Raw genomic sequence first — 15,971 nt, 5'->3', positions numbered from 1 at the left:
GTTAAGGTATGTGTATTTATGTGCACAGAGTGTATTATTGTTATAATGTGTGTGGTATGATGATGTATGTGTGGAGCGTGTGTGGACATGTGTGAGGTGGAAGAGCCCCAGGGGGTGCTAGAATGCTCAGAACATGTGAGAAAGCCAGGCTTGGTCAAACTCTCCTGCCTTCTTGGGGAAAGCAGGGCCATGACCATGAGCTTTTCTGGATGTTGCTTGTGGACAGCAGTGTGGGTTAATAGCACCAGTATCTCCTGAAGTGCCCTGCCCAAACTCCCACTCACCTCTCTCCTCCATCTCTTGAGGAAAGGGTAATCGACCTGTCCTTTTAGGAAAAGGAAGCTTCCAGCATGCTACTAAGTAAAGGAGCCTTACTGGTGGTGGTGAAGGTGATATCACCAGAGGGGCCAGCTCAGGATCAGGCTGGCCTTGCAGTCTTCCAACTGAATAGGTTAGCTGCTGAGTGGGGCAGGAATCAGGAGGGGACCTACAAAGCAGTGGGATCTTTGTTCCCATTACCAGGTGTAAGTGCCCAGTATGGGCCTCGGTCTTTTCTCTCCTAGGTCACATTCAGACAGCCCACCTCTGCCCAGTTCTCTTTCTGGATCTCACCCTCCTGAGTGTTGCACCTGCAGGTTGCTCACAGCCTCCCGAGTCCAATGTAGTCTCCCCTTTGGGAGGAGGCTCTACAGTGGTCCCTGGCAAAGTTGTGAAGAAGTGACTGTCATCTTGGGCACATCACCTTTCCTTTCCCTGTGGGCCTTGCTTTGCTCTGTTTCCTGAACACCATGCTTTCTAGTTCCTCCTGGGAGTAAATACCCCTTGCATGGGGCATCTTCAGGCCAAACTCATGCTCCCATCTTGCTCCTGCAGGTCTGCCACGTCTCTGTGCTCAGTGTCCTGTCTACATCCTGTAGCTTGAGCCTGAGGTTGCCCATATTCCCTGGTTGGATGGAGTGACTGAGCCCTGATATCACTCTACCCAGAAGAGATGAGTGAACTCAAACTTCTCCAGCCAGGAAGAGGATCAGGCATGCCCAAGTCCAGGGTGCAGGTAAGTCCATCTGTCATTGGCTTGAGGCTAGGAGAGTGGACCTGCTCTTGTTAAAGGCAGTGTTCACTGTGTGTGTGTGTAACTGGGGTTGGAGGGGGAGAGCGGGGTGGGGGGTACAGTAAAGAGCAGGGTAGGACTTCACGAAGTGCCAGGATTCAAACAATCCTATGGCATTTATGTGACTTATCACCAGTTTGCTGATTCAGGGCTCCTTCTCCAGTTTCTGTTCCTCACTGGTGGCCACCTGACCCTGTGGCGTTTGCTCTCTGCACCTGCTGTTGGCCATGGGGCAGATGTGGAGGCCAAGGAAGAATAGGACAATGGTGTTTAGGGCAGACAGGCCTGGGTTCAAATTTCAGCTGTGCCTATTCCTAGCTCTACAAACCTTGGGCATGTCACCTGTCTTCTCTGCCTGAGGTTCAGATTTCTTCCTGGTAAATTGGGGCTAATACTTATTAGACATACTGTGAAGATTAACTGAGATGATATGTGTAAATTGCCCAGCTCAGCCTCTGGCATCTGGTACTCAACACATAACTCTTCTCTCCACTTTCTCTCTTGCATCTCCCCATCTTGTTTTTGAGTGGATCACTGAACCACAAATATCCACTTGGCGATGAAGTCTGGGGAACAGGGACAAATACCAACACTTCCCATTTTTAGATTTACGAGACTAACAGCTTTCCTTCCCACAGTGGCAACAGTCAGAGATTTGCAGAGCAGATGTCTTGGTGTGAAACTGCTATCCGGAGGTGTCCTGTAAATGTTTGCCGACAAAGCAGCACAGGGGTTGACCTTCCAACTCTGCCTTACTGCAGCAGGCTGGGGGATTCACCCATCCCCTCTGTTTCCTGTGCCTTCCTCTTTCTCAGAGGCTGTAGGCCTGTCCTGCTGTCCGGTGGCATCAGGCTGTGGGATGGGGGGCCATCAGGTTGGTTGGAGCAAGCTGCTCCCATCTGGACCTGTGTCAGGCAGCACTTGTTCAAGAGGAGGCTCAAGAGAGTGATCCAGGACGCAGGGTTTGGGAAGAGGATGCAGCCTGGTGGGGGGCAACTTGTCCAAGCACAGAGAACACTTCTCCAAACCTCATTGCCCTGGACCATCGGGTGCTCCTTTGCCTTTGCTTGGATCTAATGATTATAGGTGTGAGCTTCAAAGCAGGTTATAAACCCGACTAATTGCTGGTCTAGGAGAGCTGGACCAGGAGGCCAAGCCTGCCCAGAGTAGAGTGGGCACCCCGGACTGGGGCTTCTCGTGGGACTGGCCCTTCAAACTGGGAGCGCGGTGCTGGGGCCGGGAGCCCCGGGGTGGCCGCACGGTCCTGCCAGCTCCTGGGGTGGCTGCCCTCTCTGCTCAGCGCGGGTCCGCGGCGCCGCCTCTCCCACCCCGGCCCTGCGCTGCTCTGGCAGGTGGAACTCTCCCCATTCAAACCCGCGCGGGCCAATCAGGGCCGGGCGCGCCCGGGCCGTTCCAACGCGCGGGGCAGCCCTGCCTCCCGCTCGCGCTCCTCCCGCGCTGGAGACTCCGGCGCAGGGGGCGGTGAGCCTGCTGCCTCGGTTACTGGGGAGCAACACAGCCGCCTTGGGTTTCAGGCACTCCTGTCCGAGTCGCAGTGGGACGCCATGGAGCGCTCCCTGCACCGCGTCTCCCTCGGGAGCCGGCGTGCCCACCCGGACTTGTCCTTCTACCTCACCACCTTTGGTAAGTGCCCGCTGGGGCCGGCGGCAGGGGCTGCCTCACCCTGTTCCCAGCGCCCGGAAATGCAGCCCCTCGTGGTGACAGGCGAGGCTGGGAGCAGGTGCTCTTTCTATCTGGGGTCACCTTCTCTGGCCCCTTTCTCCTGTGACTGCCCAGGAGGGGCTCAGGGCACAGGCTCAGTCCAAGCAAGCTGCTGGACACCACCTGCTGTCCGACCATGGGTGCCAACTGCAGTTGGTTCTGCCTCACTTGGCTGGAATAATCACACTCTAGTTAATCTTTCAGAGACCCAGGTTGTCACCACTGAGTTTCTCATTAGCAAGCAGCTCAGGTTAAATCAAGGTCTTGTTATAGCAACAGGAGATCTCATTCACCCACTTTCCTTTGGCTCAGGGAGCGGACAGGTGCTGGATCCTTTGGCTCTGCTGCCTTGCAGGCTCACCTTGGAGGCTGCAATCTGACTTTGTTGGGTATCTGAGCCACAGTAGAGATGGGAGAATTCTCTCCTCCAAGACAGAACAATCCCTTAGGAGGGTCCCAGGGCTGCCTCAGGGTTTGAGGTGGAAAGAAATGAACAGCAGGCCTCACTCCCAAGCCCCTAGGTAGCAGACTGAGTTTCCCCAAATAACAGCTGGGCGGCAGCTGCCCAAAGGCCTGGACAAACCTGTCCTTCCTGATAGCCATAGTAAAGGTAGCAACCCTACCCTAGAGGATAGCCCTTCATTTCCTCACTGGTCCTGCAACTCCCTGTGGAGAAGGGTTATTTTTCCTCTGTGAAGACTTGAAACTAAGAAGTCTTCCATGAGCCAGTGGCAGAGTTGGTAGCTGAGCTTAAACCTTCAAGAGATGACCCATCCAGCGCATTTTTGTTTGAACTTGCATACAATTTCCTTCTAAAGGTTGGGGCTGTTATTGCAACATAACTGGACATTGCCCAGCTTTCAAAGACAGACTGCCCAAGGAGTTGGTCCCTCCCTGGGGTTCCTGGCTGTTCTGCTTTCAGGCTTACTCCTGCCCAACACACTTGGTTTTCCACAACCTGCTTTTTTTCCCTAGGGGTAGAGGGAATGATGGAAGAGCAATGGCTTGGCCCCTTGAAATTGCCTGACGTCTGGCAGCAGGAATTCTCTGGTCCAGTTGGTGGAAGATAAAGGGCAATTAACTAGCCATCATTTGTTGAGCACTTACCATTGCCATTCCTTATGTCAAGTGTTTTACCTGCATTATCTCACTTAATGCCCCAGCCTAGGAGGCAATTCCTGCTAACCCCATTGGGATGCAGGGCTCTATGAGACAAGGGTGGTTTCCAGGATGATCTGTGTTGGCTGGGCTAGGAGTGGTCAGGAAAGGGTGTCAGGGAGCTGTGAGGCCCTCTTACCTTAGCTGTCTCCTGATTAAAAAGTAAAAATGTGTTTGCTTTTTTCCTCCTTATTATCATGGTAACATGTGTTTACTGCTGAAAACTTAGTTAAAAGAAGAAAGTGAAAATCACTTGTAATCTGACTTCCCAGGGAGACAGACCACTGTTAACTTTCTGATTTATATCCTTCCATGCTTATTTCCATACCTATTTCTCTCTCTGTGTGTGTGTGTATTTAGACATCAAATTTCAATACAATTGAGATCAAGTTTGTATGGACAATTTTGTAACCCATATGTTTTCCTTAGTGGCCTGATGTGAATATTTCCTTGCATTGGTCCATGTTCTTCTATTGGATTAATCTCCCTGCCAGATCTGGGAAGTTGGGGAGGATTCAGGCCCAGCAGGGAGTGGATCTTCCTGCCCAGCCATGGCCTCAGGGCTGAGTCCGATGGGTATCAGGGAAGGTTGCTGCTTGAAGAAGTGGCTGTGACCTGAGTGTGCAGGAGGCAGGCAGGAGCCTGGGTGGGGTGGGAAGCCACCTGCTTTTATTTGTGCAGGCTCCTCTCACATCTCTCTTGAGAGTATTTGAGAAATTCTCTCCTGTTTCCTGCACTGGTTGTGTTTCCCTGGGTGCCATTTGTCGTGGTGCCCCTCTTTCAGGCTGCTGATTTTCTTTATCCACTATGATCTTTGCTGATCTGCTTATGAGCAAAGATTCTTATCAGTGGTTTCCAAACCTGGCCAAATATCAGAAGCATGTGGGGAGCCTGTTAAAAAGACACAGATTCCTAGAATCTTCTTCCGGAGACTCTGGTTTAATAGGTCTGGGGTGGATCCTGAGAATATGAACATTTAAGAAGCCGCAGAGTGTTCTGACTGTCTGTCATCCAGGTTTGGAAGCTATGGATTCAGCGTCAGTTTTGTAGCCAGTGGGGACCACTTTTACTGTGAAGGTTTTGGCTAAGTTTTTCAGTCCGCTGGCCTTTCCTTAGCATAGTAGGTAGCCCCTGGCCTTATACAGTGAGCTTTGCCTTGGTAGAACCAGGTGAAGATGTTGCTTAGCTAGTAGTTTCCTGAACACAGACATGTAAAGGGAGCGTAATCATCTATGGAAATATAAAGAGACAAAACTGTTTTGATCTGAATTCCCTTTGGGGAGAGTATTGCATGAGATATATATATATATATTTGTGTGTACACATGAACACAACCCCTTGTCCCCCAAAAGGGGTATGTTCAAGTGACATTATTGAAAGACACTGCCTTCTGAGGAGGTGGCCTTACTTCAGGAGAAGGGACTAGGCAAGTTGAAGCTAGGATCCAGCTACTCTAGAGGGATTTTTTTCTTTATTGTAAAAACTGATGTAATGTGAAGTCATTGTAGGTATACATAATATTTTTCTCCAGGATTATGTATTTTCTTTTGATTAGGATATTTGCTGGTTTTTCTTGTAATAGCTTTATTGAGATATAATTCAGATACATGCAATTCACTCATTTAAACCATACAATTCAATGGTTTTTAGTATATTCACAGAGTTGTGTAACTATTATCACAATTTTAGAACATTTTCATTCCCTCAAAAAGAGATATTATGCTCTTTAGCTTGTACCATCATCCCTTGTCCCCAGCCCTAAGCAATCACTATTCTTTCTCTCTCTAGATTTGCCTATTCTGGACATTTCGTATAAATGGAATCGTATGTTTTTTTGTGACTGACTTCTTTCACTTAGCATAATGTTATAGCAGATATCAGTACTCCATCCATTTTTGTGGCTGAATAGTATTCATTGTATCAATATACCACATTTTAAAAATTTATTCATCTGGTGATGAATATTTTGGTTGTTTCTCCCTTTTGACTATTGTGAATAATACTGCCATGAACATTTGTGAACAAGTTTTTGTGTGGACAAATGTTTTCATTTCTCTTCATATACACACAGTATATACCTAGGAGTAGATTTGCTGGGTCCTATGGTAACTCTGTGTTTAACTATTTAGGGAGCTGCCAAACTCTTTTCCAATGTGTGTGTATCATTTTACGTTCCCATCAGCAGTGTATGTGGGTTTTGGTTTTTCCACATCCTCACCAACACTTCTTATTATCTGACTTTTTAATTCTAGCCATCCTAGTGGGTGTGAATTGATGTTCATTATAGTTTCGATTTGCATTTCCTGATGACCCATGATGTTGAACATCTTTTTCATGTGCTCATTATTTATATATCTTCTTTGGAGAAGAATGTATTCAGATCTTTTGTTCATTTTAAAATTGGGCTCTTTGTCTTGTTATTATTGAGTTGTAAGATTTCTTTGTATATTCTAGATGCAAGCTCCTTAACAGATATATGATTTGCAAATATATTCTCTCAATCTGTGGGGTTTTTTCACTTTCTTAATAGTGTTCATTGAACCCCAAGCTTTTTTTTTTGGGATGGGGTCTTGCTCTGTTGCCCAGGCGGGAGTGCAGTGGCACGATCATGGCTCCCCTTTGACCATGCAGCTTTGACCGTCTGTGCTCAAGCGATCCTCTCACCTGAGCCTCCTGAGTAGCTGGTACTATAGACTTGCACCACCATAGCTGGCTAAATTTTCTTATGTAAAAAAAACTTTTTGTAGAGATGAGTTCTCCCTATGTTGCCCAGGCTAGTCTTGAACTCATGGATTCAAGCAATCTCCTGCCTTGGCCTCCCAAAGTGCTGGGATTATAGGCATGAACCACTGTGCCCAGCCAGAACCCCAAACATTTTTAATTTTGATGAAGTTCAATTTACTTTTTCTTCTGTTACTTGTACTTTGTGTTATAGCTCAGAATTCACTGCCAAATCTAAGGTTCTGTCAGTTACCAAGAGATTTACCTGTATGTTTTCTTCTAAGAGTTTTGTAGTTTTGACTCTTATATTTAGGTATTTGATCCACTTTAAGTTAATTTTTGTGTATGATATGAGGTAAGAGTTCAGCTTCATTCTTTTGTGTGGCTATCCAGTTGTCCCAGTACCATTTGTTGAAAATACCATCATTTCTCTGTTGGATGATCTTGGTACCTTTATTGAAAATCAATTGCCCGGCCGGGCGCGGTGGCTCAAGCCTGTAATCCCAGCACTTTGGGAGGCCGAGGCGGGTGGATCACGAGGTCAGGAGATCGAGACTATCCTGGCTAACATGGTGAAACCCCGTCTCTACTAAAAATACAAAAAAAAACTAGCCGGGCGTGGTGGCGGGCGCCTGTAGTCTCAGCTACTTGGGAGGCTGAGGCAGGAGAATGGCGTGAACCCGGGAGGCGGAGCTTGCAGTGAGCCGAGATCACGCCACTGCACTCCAGCCTGGGAGACACAGCGAGACTCCGCCTCAAAAAAAAAAAAAAAAAAAAAAAAGAAAATCAATTGCCCATAGACCCACGGGCTTATTTCTAGGCTCTTAATTCTATTCCATTGATCTGTCTGTTATCATTCCAGTATCACACTGTCTTGATTACTATTGCTTTGTAGTAAATTATGAAATCAGGTTGTGTAAATCCTCCAATATTTTTCTTCTCTTTTAAGATCATTTTGGCTGTCCTGGGTCCCTTGAGTTTCCATATGAATTTTAGGCATAATATTTTATATAGAAAATAAAAAACCCAAGTTTGCAAAAATGTTGGATAAATAGTTTTAAAATATCATCTTGAAGGGATACCAACTTATTAGTTTGACTGATGAATCAGAGACCTGGGGTCTCTGAACCAAATTTTTAACTTGCTTGGGATCTCTAGTCACCTGGATGTGGTGAGTGGTCAGGAGAGAGAATAGGTTGCCTTTTCTACAGGATATCTGGATCTGGAGATGATGGGCAAGCTGGACATGTTCTGAGGTCCGCAGGTGGCTGTGGACATTTGGTGACACAACGCACCTCTCTTTAGAAATGCCAGCCCCCTGTAAACCTGCAAAATGAAAGCTGTCAGGAGCAGCTATAAATGCAGGCTCTAGAGGACGGCCTGGAGTCCCTGATTTGCCAGAGGGAAGTTGGGAAGATGTGGTTCTGGAGACAGAGTAGACTTAGGAGTGACATTGATTTGCTTGGCATTGTAAATTTTTTTTTTTTTTCCTCATGTTTGTTGTGTTGGCACAATGTTAGCTGGGGCCCGTTCCACTCCTGTCTCTGCCTCTCTTTAGAAGCCATGGAGATAAATAATTCATTTTCTGTAGTGAGAGTGAAGCTTGGGAACAGATGCCAGCCAGCTGCGTGGTGTGTTGGGCAGTGCACGGTCAGGCCTTGAGCTGGAGGCCTTCAACGTGTCCCTGCCAGCTGCCCCTGACTAGCACGTGTTTCCATTCCTGCTGCTCTGAGCCTGGGAGATTCCCTGGCATGGCTGGGGAAACCTATCCAACTGTTTCTCAGGAGCTCATCATTTGCTGGTCATACTCCTTAGTATTTGTTGGCTTTTGTGTCATTCAGAGTCCATCTGCTCGGGAGCTTTCAGAAATTCCTCAAAGTTTCTGGCCTGTAAATAGCCCTTTGTCCTCTTTTCCCATTCGGCTTTGTATGTTCTTTTTAAACATTTAAAAATTTTTGAAATGTTATACAGACAGACAGAAAAGTGTCCCCCCCAATAATGTGCAATCCAGTGACTTATCACAAAGGAAATACCTTTGTAACTTTCACCAGAGTCAAAAATTGAACATTTCTAGTATTCAGAAGACTTATGTTGATAATGTAGTTTTTTCTTTATCATTTACTTCAAAATATTTTCTAATTTTCATCGTCATTTCTTTTTCAATCCTTGCGTTAGTTAGAAGTATGTTTCTAAATTTCTAAATATTGGGGATTTTCTGGTAATATTTTTATATTTACTTTGCATTTTAGTCAGAGAATATAACCTCTATCCTTTTAATTCTTTGAAATTCATCAAGATTTACTTGATGGCTCAGCATAGAATTAGTTTTTTGTTGTTGTTGTTGTTGTTGTTGTTTTGAGACTGATTCTCACTCTGTCACCAGGCTGGAGTACAGTGGCACAATGTAAACTCACTGCAGCCTCCCTTCCCAGGTTCAAGTGATTCTCCTGGCTCAGCCTCCTCAGTAGCTGGGATTACAGGTGCCCACCACTGTGCCTGGCTAGTTTTTGTATTTTTAGTAGAGGTGGTGTTTTACCATGTTGGCCACACTGGTCTCGAACTCCTGACCTCATGTGATCTGCCTGCCTTGGCTTCCCAAAGAGAGTAAGTTTTTATAAATGTTCTGTGTGTACTTGAAAAGGATTCTGCAGCAGTTGGGTGCAGTGTTGTTTGTGTATGTCAAGTTTAGGTCAAGTTTGCTCTTTATATTGTTCAAATATTCTGTATCCTTGTTGATTTTTTACTGTTTTCTCTGTCAGTTACTAAGAGAGATATATTCAAATTCCCACTGCGATTATAAAATTGTCTATTTCCCATTGCAGTTCTGTCAGTTTTTCCTTTACATATGTTGAAGCTATATTAACAACATACAGATTTAGAATTATTATCTTTCTGGTGAGCTGAAATTTTTATTATGAAGTCTATTATTGTTGTGAAGTCTTCTTTATTTCTAGTAGGGATAAAGTCTACTTTTCCTGATATTAACATAGCTACCCATACTTCTTTCAGTTAATATTTGCCTGACATATCTTTTTCCATCCTTTTTCTTTCAACCTTTCTAGATCTACATTGTAGACGTACTGTGTTTATAACAAAGAACAGGCACATGGCTGGGAGTGGTGAGTGGCCCATGCTTGTAATCCCAGCACTTTGGGAGGCCGAGGCGGGAGGATCTCTCAAGCCCAGAAGTTTGAGATCAGCCTGGGCAACATAGTGAGACGTCATCTCTACAAAAAATAAAAAAAATTAGTTGGGCCTGATGGCATGCACCTGTGGTCCTAGCTACTTGGGAGGCTGAGGCAGGAGGGTCACTTGAGCCTAGGAGGTCAAGACTACACTGAGCTATGATTGTGACACTGTACCCTAGCCTGGGTGACAGAGTGAGACCATGACTCAAAACAAACAAACAAACAAACAAACAGTACAGGCACAGAGTTATTATTTTCTTCTCAATGCAGACCTAGGATGATACTTTCCTTCAAAAAAATCTTTGTTTGTCAGGTGCTTAGGGTCACTGGAATAGTCTTAATTCAGGGTTAGGACTGAGAGTACTTGAAGTCGAGCTGTAGTCCCTGGAGGAGCTGTGTCTGATTACAGTTCATCCTGTTCCTATGGAGCAACCCTTCAGGGTCCCTACGCAAAAGGTGGGGCTCAGAAGAACCCTGCTTCTCGTTGGGCCCTGGTCCCTAGTTCCTATTCCTGTAGCCCTGAGAGGCAGGCAGAAACTCACTCAGCCTCTTGATCTCTCAATCAGCCCTCTGGAATTTGAAAACACTCCAGGAGAAAATTAGCCCAGAAAAACACTAGGCTTCCTTCTACAGTCCTCCATCCCCCTAGATCCTGCCTGGTATCTCCTCTCTCTCTCGTTTATCTAAGAAGATGCTTTAACATACTTTGTTTAGCATTTCTAGTTTTCCTCAGTGGATCTGTCATCCCAGAAATGGAAGTCCCCTATATATGTTTTTTAAGCTTTTTGAGTTGGTTTTTGTTTTTTTCCTCCCTTTCTGCCTCTCTCGGTCCTTTTCTCCTCCCTCCCTGCCTCTTCCGTCCCTTCCTTCCCTGCTCCCTCTCTCCATCCCTCCTTCCTTTCTCCCTGCCTGCCTGCCTACCTGCAGTTGCCCGAGCAGGCATTACTGGGGCTGGAGAGTCCCTTTCCAAGAGGGCTCATTCACATGGCTCTTGGCAGGAGGCCTCAGTTCCTTGCTACCTGTAATTAGGAGGCTTCTGTTTCTCATTGCATGGACCTGTTCGTAGGATTGCTTGAGCTTCCTTATTATGTGGCAGCTGGCTTCCCTCTAGGCAAGTGATACAAAAGTGAAAGCAAGAAAGAACTTCCATAAAAAGATGAGTAACCCGGTTCAAAAATGGGTGAAGGATTTGAATAGACATTTTTTCCAAAGAAAAATGGCTAACAGCACATGAAAAAATACTCAATGTCATTAGTTATCAGGGAAATGCAAATTAAAACCATAATGAGATACAATTATACTAGAATGACTATAATAAAAAAAAGAGACAATAACAGGCATTGAAGAAGTTGAGGGGAAATTGGGACCCTTGGACATTGCCAGCCAGAATGTAAAATGGCGCAACCACTTTGGAAAAGTTTGGCAGTTCCTCAAACAGTTAAATGTAGAGTTACCATTTGACCCCGCAATTCTACTCCTAGGTATAAATCCAAGAAGAATGAAAACACATGATCACACAAACATATGTACACATGTGTTCAAAACGGCATTATTCATAATAGCGAAAAAGTCGAAATAACCTGAAATATCCATCACCAGATGAGTGGATAAACAAAATGTGGTATATCCATACAATGGAATATTATTTGGCCACAAAAGGAATAAAATACCGATACATATTTGGTGAACCTTGAATATGGGTGAACCTTGAAAACATTATGCTAAGTGAAAGAAGTCAATCACAAAAGACCATGTGTTGTGTGATTCTATTTACATAAGTATCCAGAATAGGCAAGTCCTTAGAGACAGAAAGCAGATTAGTGGTTGACAGGGGCTGAGGGGAGAAGGGAATAGGATGTGACTGAGAAAGAGTATGGGATTTCTTTTAGGAGAGGATTAAAATGTTCTAAAATTAGTTAGAGGTGGTTGATTACAGAATCCTGTGAATATACTAAAAGAAAATTACATGCTTTAAATTGGTGAAGTGTGGCCGGGCGCAGTGGCTCAATCCCAGCACTTTGGGAGGCTGAGGTGGGTGGATCATCTAAGGTCAGGAGTTCGAGAGCAGCCTGGCCAACATGGTGAAACTGTGTCTCTACTAAAAATACAAAAAATTAGCCAGGTGTGGGTGGCGCATGCCTGTAATCCCAGCTACTCGGGAGGCTGAGATAGGAGAATAACTTGAACCTGGGAGGCAGAGGTTGTAGTGAGCTGAGATCACATCATTGCACTCCAGCCTGGGTGACAGAGTGAGACTCCATCTCAATAATAAATAAAATCGATGAAATGCATGATATGTTAATTATATCCCAATACAGCTGTTAAAAAAAGAAGGAACTCATAATGCCTTTAATATCCTAATGTTGAAAGTCATCCATTGTAATTTCCACCACATTCTGTTTGTTAGAAGCAAGTCACTAAGTCCAGCCCATGTCTGAAGGGAGGAACTAGGCTTCACCTCTTGAAAGGAAGAGTATCAAAGACTTTGTTGACAAATTTTAAACCCATCATAGGTATAGAGAGGCTAACAGTGGGGGCCCTGGACTGCCTAAATGCAAACCCCAGCTCTGCTACTTACTGGCTGTGTGATTTGGACAACCTGTTTTAGCTCTTTTTTTTTTGAGCTGGGGTCTCACTCTGTTGCCCAGGCTAGAGTGCAGTGGTGTGATCATGGCTCACTGCAGCCTCAACCACCTGGGCTCCGGTGATCCTCCCACATCAGCCTCCTGAGTAGCTGGTACTATAGGTGCACACCACCATGTCTGGCTAATTTAAAAAAAAAAAGTGGAGAGACAGAGTCTTGCTATGTTGCCCAGACTGGTCTCAAACTCCTGGCCTCAAGCGATCATCCTGCTTCAGCCTCCCAAAGTGTTGGGATTACAGGTGTGAGCCACCATGCCCAGCCAACCTGTTTACCTCTTAATAATCTTCAGCTTCCTTGCCTGTAAATTGGGGAAAAAAGTAGTAACCATTTCATGGAGTTATCATGAGGAATAAAGGAAATAAAAAGCTTTTAGTAAAGTGCTGAGTACCTAGTAAACCTCTAAGAAACACTGACTTTGTTCTCTCCATGTGTGTGCCTAGCCTGTTAGTTCACTATGGCCCTGAACTCTGGGTTGAGATGTGCATGAAGCCTGTAGGATGTTTGGGTCTGAGCCCCCACAGGACTGCTAGCCAAGATTAGATGCTAACTGCAGTAGATTCAGGAGTTTTATTTTACCAGCTTGCCCAGATGGACCTAGAATCCCTTGTGAGTGATCCATGGGAATCTAAATTATCAAGAGACCTGAATGCTAATTTATTAGTTTATGCTGAAAAATAGAATTTCTGACTTATGCTGGCCAGAGCAATCTTTTTCTGGAAGGAAAAAGAGCTCGGGAAACCACATTAGTATCAGCTTTCACAGGAAGCAGAGAGTCCGGGGGATTGAACTGACCCATCAAAATTTTTATCCCGGCACTGTGAGTCCTATGTCCTCACCTTCACAAACCAGGGCCACTTTTTTGAATGGAACTCAAGGTTCTCCCTCTTTTAACACAGTAGCCATGGGAGATTCTCCTGGGTTATGTCCGTAGAGCTGTGTGGCTGCCTGTTTCCCAGTGCCACTACAGCCTACCATTTCTCCCTTAGATCAAGCAGGCAGTGAAATTGGTAAACACATGCTTAACCCTTTCTGAGCCTGGATCAGGGCTGGGGTGTGGATGAGGCAGCTGAAGACCACAGAGAGAGGGCGTGCCTGGCATCTGGCTGGGCTCCCTCTCTCCTGTGAGCAAGACTTGAGTACAGACGTGTCCTCATAAATGGAGGGGAAATCTGTGGATGTTAGTGGCTGGCTAGGCTCCATGTAGAACCAGCTGCCTTTGTACGTTCGTCTGGATATTATCACCCTTCCTGTAGCTTTTAACATGTGACAGTTCTTAAATGGGCAGCGGCTTCTGGGGTGAATTGGATTTTAGGATGCCTGCTGCTTCATGCTAACCAGGCAAGTCCATCATAGATACATTCTCTGCACATCTCAGGGTGGCATGGGCTCCCCCTGGGACACATTCCAGCTGATCCCTGAGTCTAGCAAAGGTGGGCAGTCCCCATCTACTTCCTTTATTGTCTGAGTATGTCTCTTTCAAATGGTGGCCTGCAGGTTAGAGTTCATCTTCCTATGGTCCTCTATTGAGTGTTATCTGCCAGATTGAATTTCTTTAGCTGGTGTCCACATCCATTTCCATGGTGCCCAGTAAGTCTGAGCTCTTCAAGTCCTGTGCCCAGCAGAATATGGGTTTGTTGCCTTTTCCAGGCTTTCTGAAGCTGACTCCCGTCCAGTATTTTTCCTGCCATATGGGGCCCTGTCTATTTTCCCTTTGGCTCTGGGCCCTGGTACACGCTTGCAGCCTCTCTGGGCATCCATCACCACCTTTTGCACATAGTGTTGGTGCCCAACTGCGGTCTCATTGGAACAGGGAACATGCCCTGTCCAAGGGCCCTGCCCAACCTTGATGAGGATGACTTCAAGCCGTTTAGCCCGAACACTCCCCGAGTCTAGGGAGGAACTGGGAGTGTTGAAAAAACCAGAGGTGTAGGGGCGGGAATATTATTGAGAAAAGTTTTAGGTTTTTGTTTTTTGAGACAGGGTCTGGTTCTGTCATCCAGGCTGGAATGCAGTTGTGCAATCATAGCTCACTACAGCTTCAACCTCTAGGACTCAAGCAATCCTCCTGCCTCAACCTCCCAAGCAGCTGAGACTACAGGCATGCACCACAGTGCCCAGCTATTTTTTAAATTAATTTTTTGTAGAGAAGGGCTCTTGCTGTGTTGTCCAGCTTGGTCTCAAACTCCTGGGCTCAAGCGATCCTCCCACCTCAGCCTCCCAAAGTGCTGGGATTACAGGCACGAGCCACCACACCCCACAAAGACAAATTTTTAAGGGAACAAGCAAATTTCAGAACAATACATAGGGTGTGTATCTGTGGAGGGAGGCGAGTGGCGGGGTGGGGGGCAGTTCTGAAAGGATGCCAAATTAGCTGGTGCCTAGGTGAGCTGAAGACTCCAGGGATTAAGCCCAACTTCCCCTTCACCTGGAGGTTTCTTTCTGTAGATTGGAGACATTTCTAGGAGGCTGCCCTCTCTTTTTTTCACTTTCTTTTTTTTTCTTTGAGACAGGTCTCACGCTGTTCCCCAAGGTCCAGGCTGGAGTGCATTGATGTGACCATGGTTCACTGCAGGTTCAACCTCCTGGATTCAAGTGGTCCTCCCACCTCAGCCTCCCAAGCAGCTGGGACTATAGGATGTGCCACTATGCCCAGCTAACCTCTTGGTTTCCTGAGAAAAGCTGTGGCACCTGGTACTGTCCCTGATGGCTCTCTCTGCCCCTGGATCTGAAGGTTGTGTTGGCAAACCCAGCGGGCACAGTAGAGGAGGTGCATGCTAGAGGGCTGTGGGTGTTCCAGAAGACTGTGCACAGGAAAGAGTGCTGGAGTCGGGGTGGAGTTCTAGTCTCCAGCCGTGGATTCTCTGGGCCCAGAGCAGACCACCTTCCATCTCAGGCATGACTGTTCTGGCTACAAAATGAGGAGACTGGACAAGATGACTTCAGGGACCTGTGTGTCAGACATTTGGTGGAGTAGCCTGATGAGGGGAAGGAGGGGACAGGCATGGCCGAGGGAGGGATCTTGTGAACTGGGGCTGGTGTGTCCTGGCCTGGGGAGCCTGGAGTCTGGTCTGCTGGGTTTGGTTTCTCTGCTGTAACAGGGTACAGGGCACCCTGGCCTTCCTGAGAAGCCCCTGGCTGGCAGGACCTGGAATGGGAGCTGTGCAGTACGGTGCAGACTCGTCTCAATCCCGAGTCAGCCTTTGTCCCTAGCCCTTCGTCAGCTCCAGCTTCCTGCTTGGCCTTGCCCAAGTCCCTGTCCTAGCCACTGGGCTGTGAGCCCTGTGAGGGCAGGCACCTGCCCAGCCTCGTGCAGATGCCCAGCAAATATTTGCTAAATGGAATTAGTGACCATTTGTGTCTGGAGATGTCTTGACCCTGACTTCTGGGCAAAGGGCCACTGTTTGTTAGGTGATAGGTGTTGTGGAGC

General features: G+C 46.5%; 1 protein-coding gene across 4 annotated transcripts in view; it reads left to right on the top strand.

Moving 5' to 3' along the window:
* The first annotated feature begins 873 nt into the window (after positions 1-873).
* Positions 874-15,971, top strand: part of RGS3 (regulator of G protein signaling 3) — a 133,548-nt gene continuing 118,450 nt past the window's right edge. For 2 of the 4 annotated variants that reach the window (XM_015117029.3, XM_015117035.3), the window contains exon 1: positions 2,472-2,755. In XM_015117029.3, the coding sequence (XP_014972515.2) occupies positions 2,677-2,755 (79 nt within the window). In that variant the 5' untranslated portion in view covers positions 2,472-2,676. Of the gene's footprint in view, positions 1,055-2,471; positions 2,756-15,971 lie in introns of those variants that run through there. The other 2 variants (XM_077968301.1, XM_028834959.2) reach the window with 2 other exon arrangements.

The sequence above is a fragment of the Macaca mulatta genome, chromosome 15 (genome assembly GCF_049350105.2).
Source record: "Macaca mulatta isolate MMU2019108-1 chromosome 15, T2T-MMU8v2.0, whole genome shotgun sequence".
In the NCBI taxonomy this organism is placed as follows: domain Eukaryota; kingdom Metazoa; phylum Chordata; class Mammalia; order Primates; family Cercopithecidae; genus Macaca; species Macaca mulatta.
This window is presented reverse-complemented; position numbering and strand designations above follow the sequence as displayed.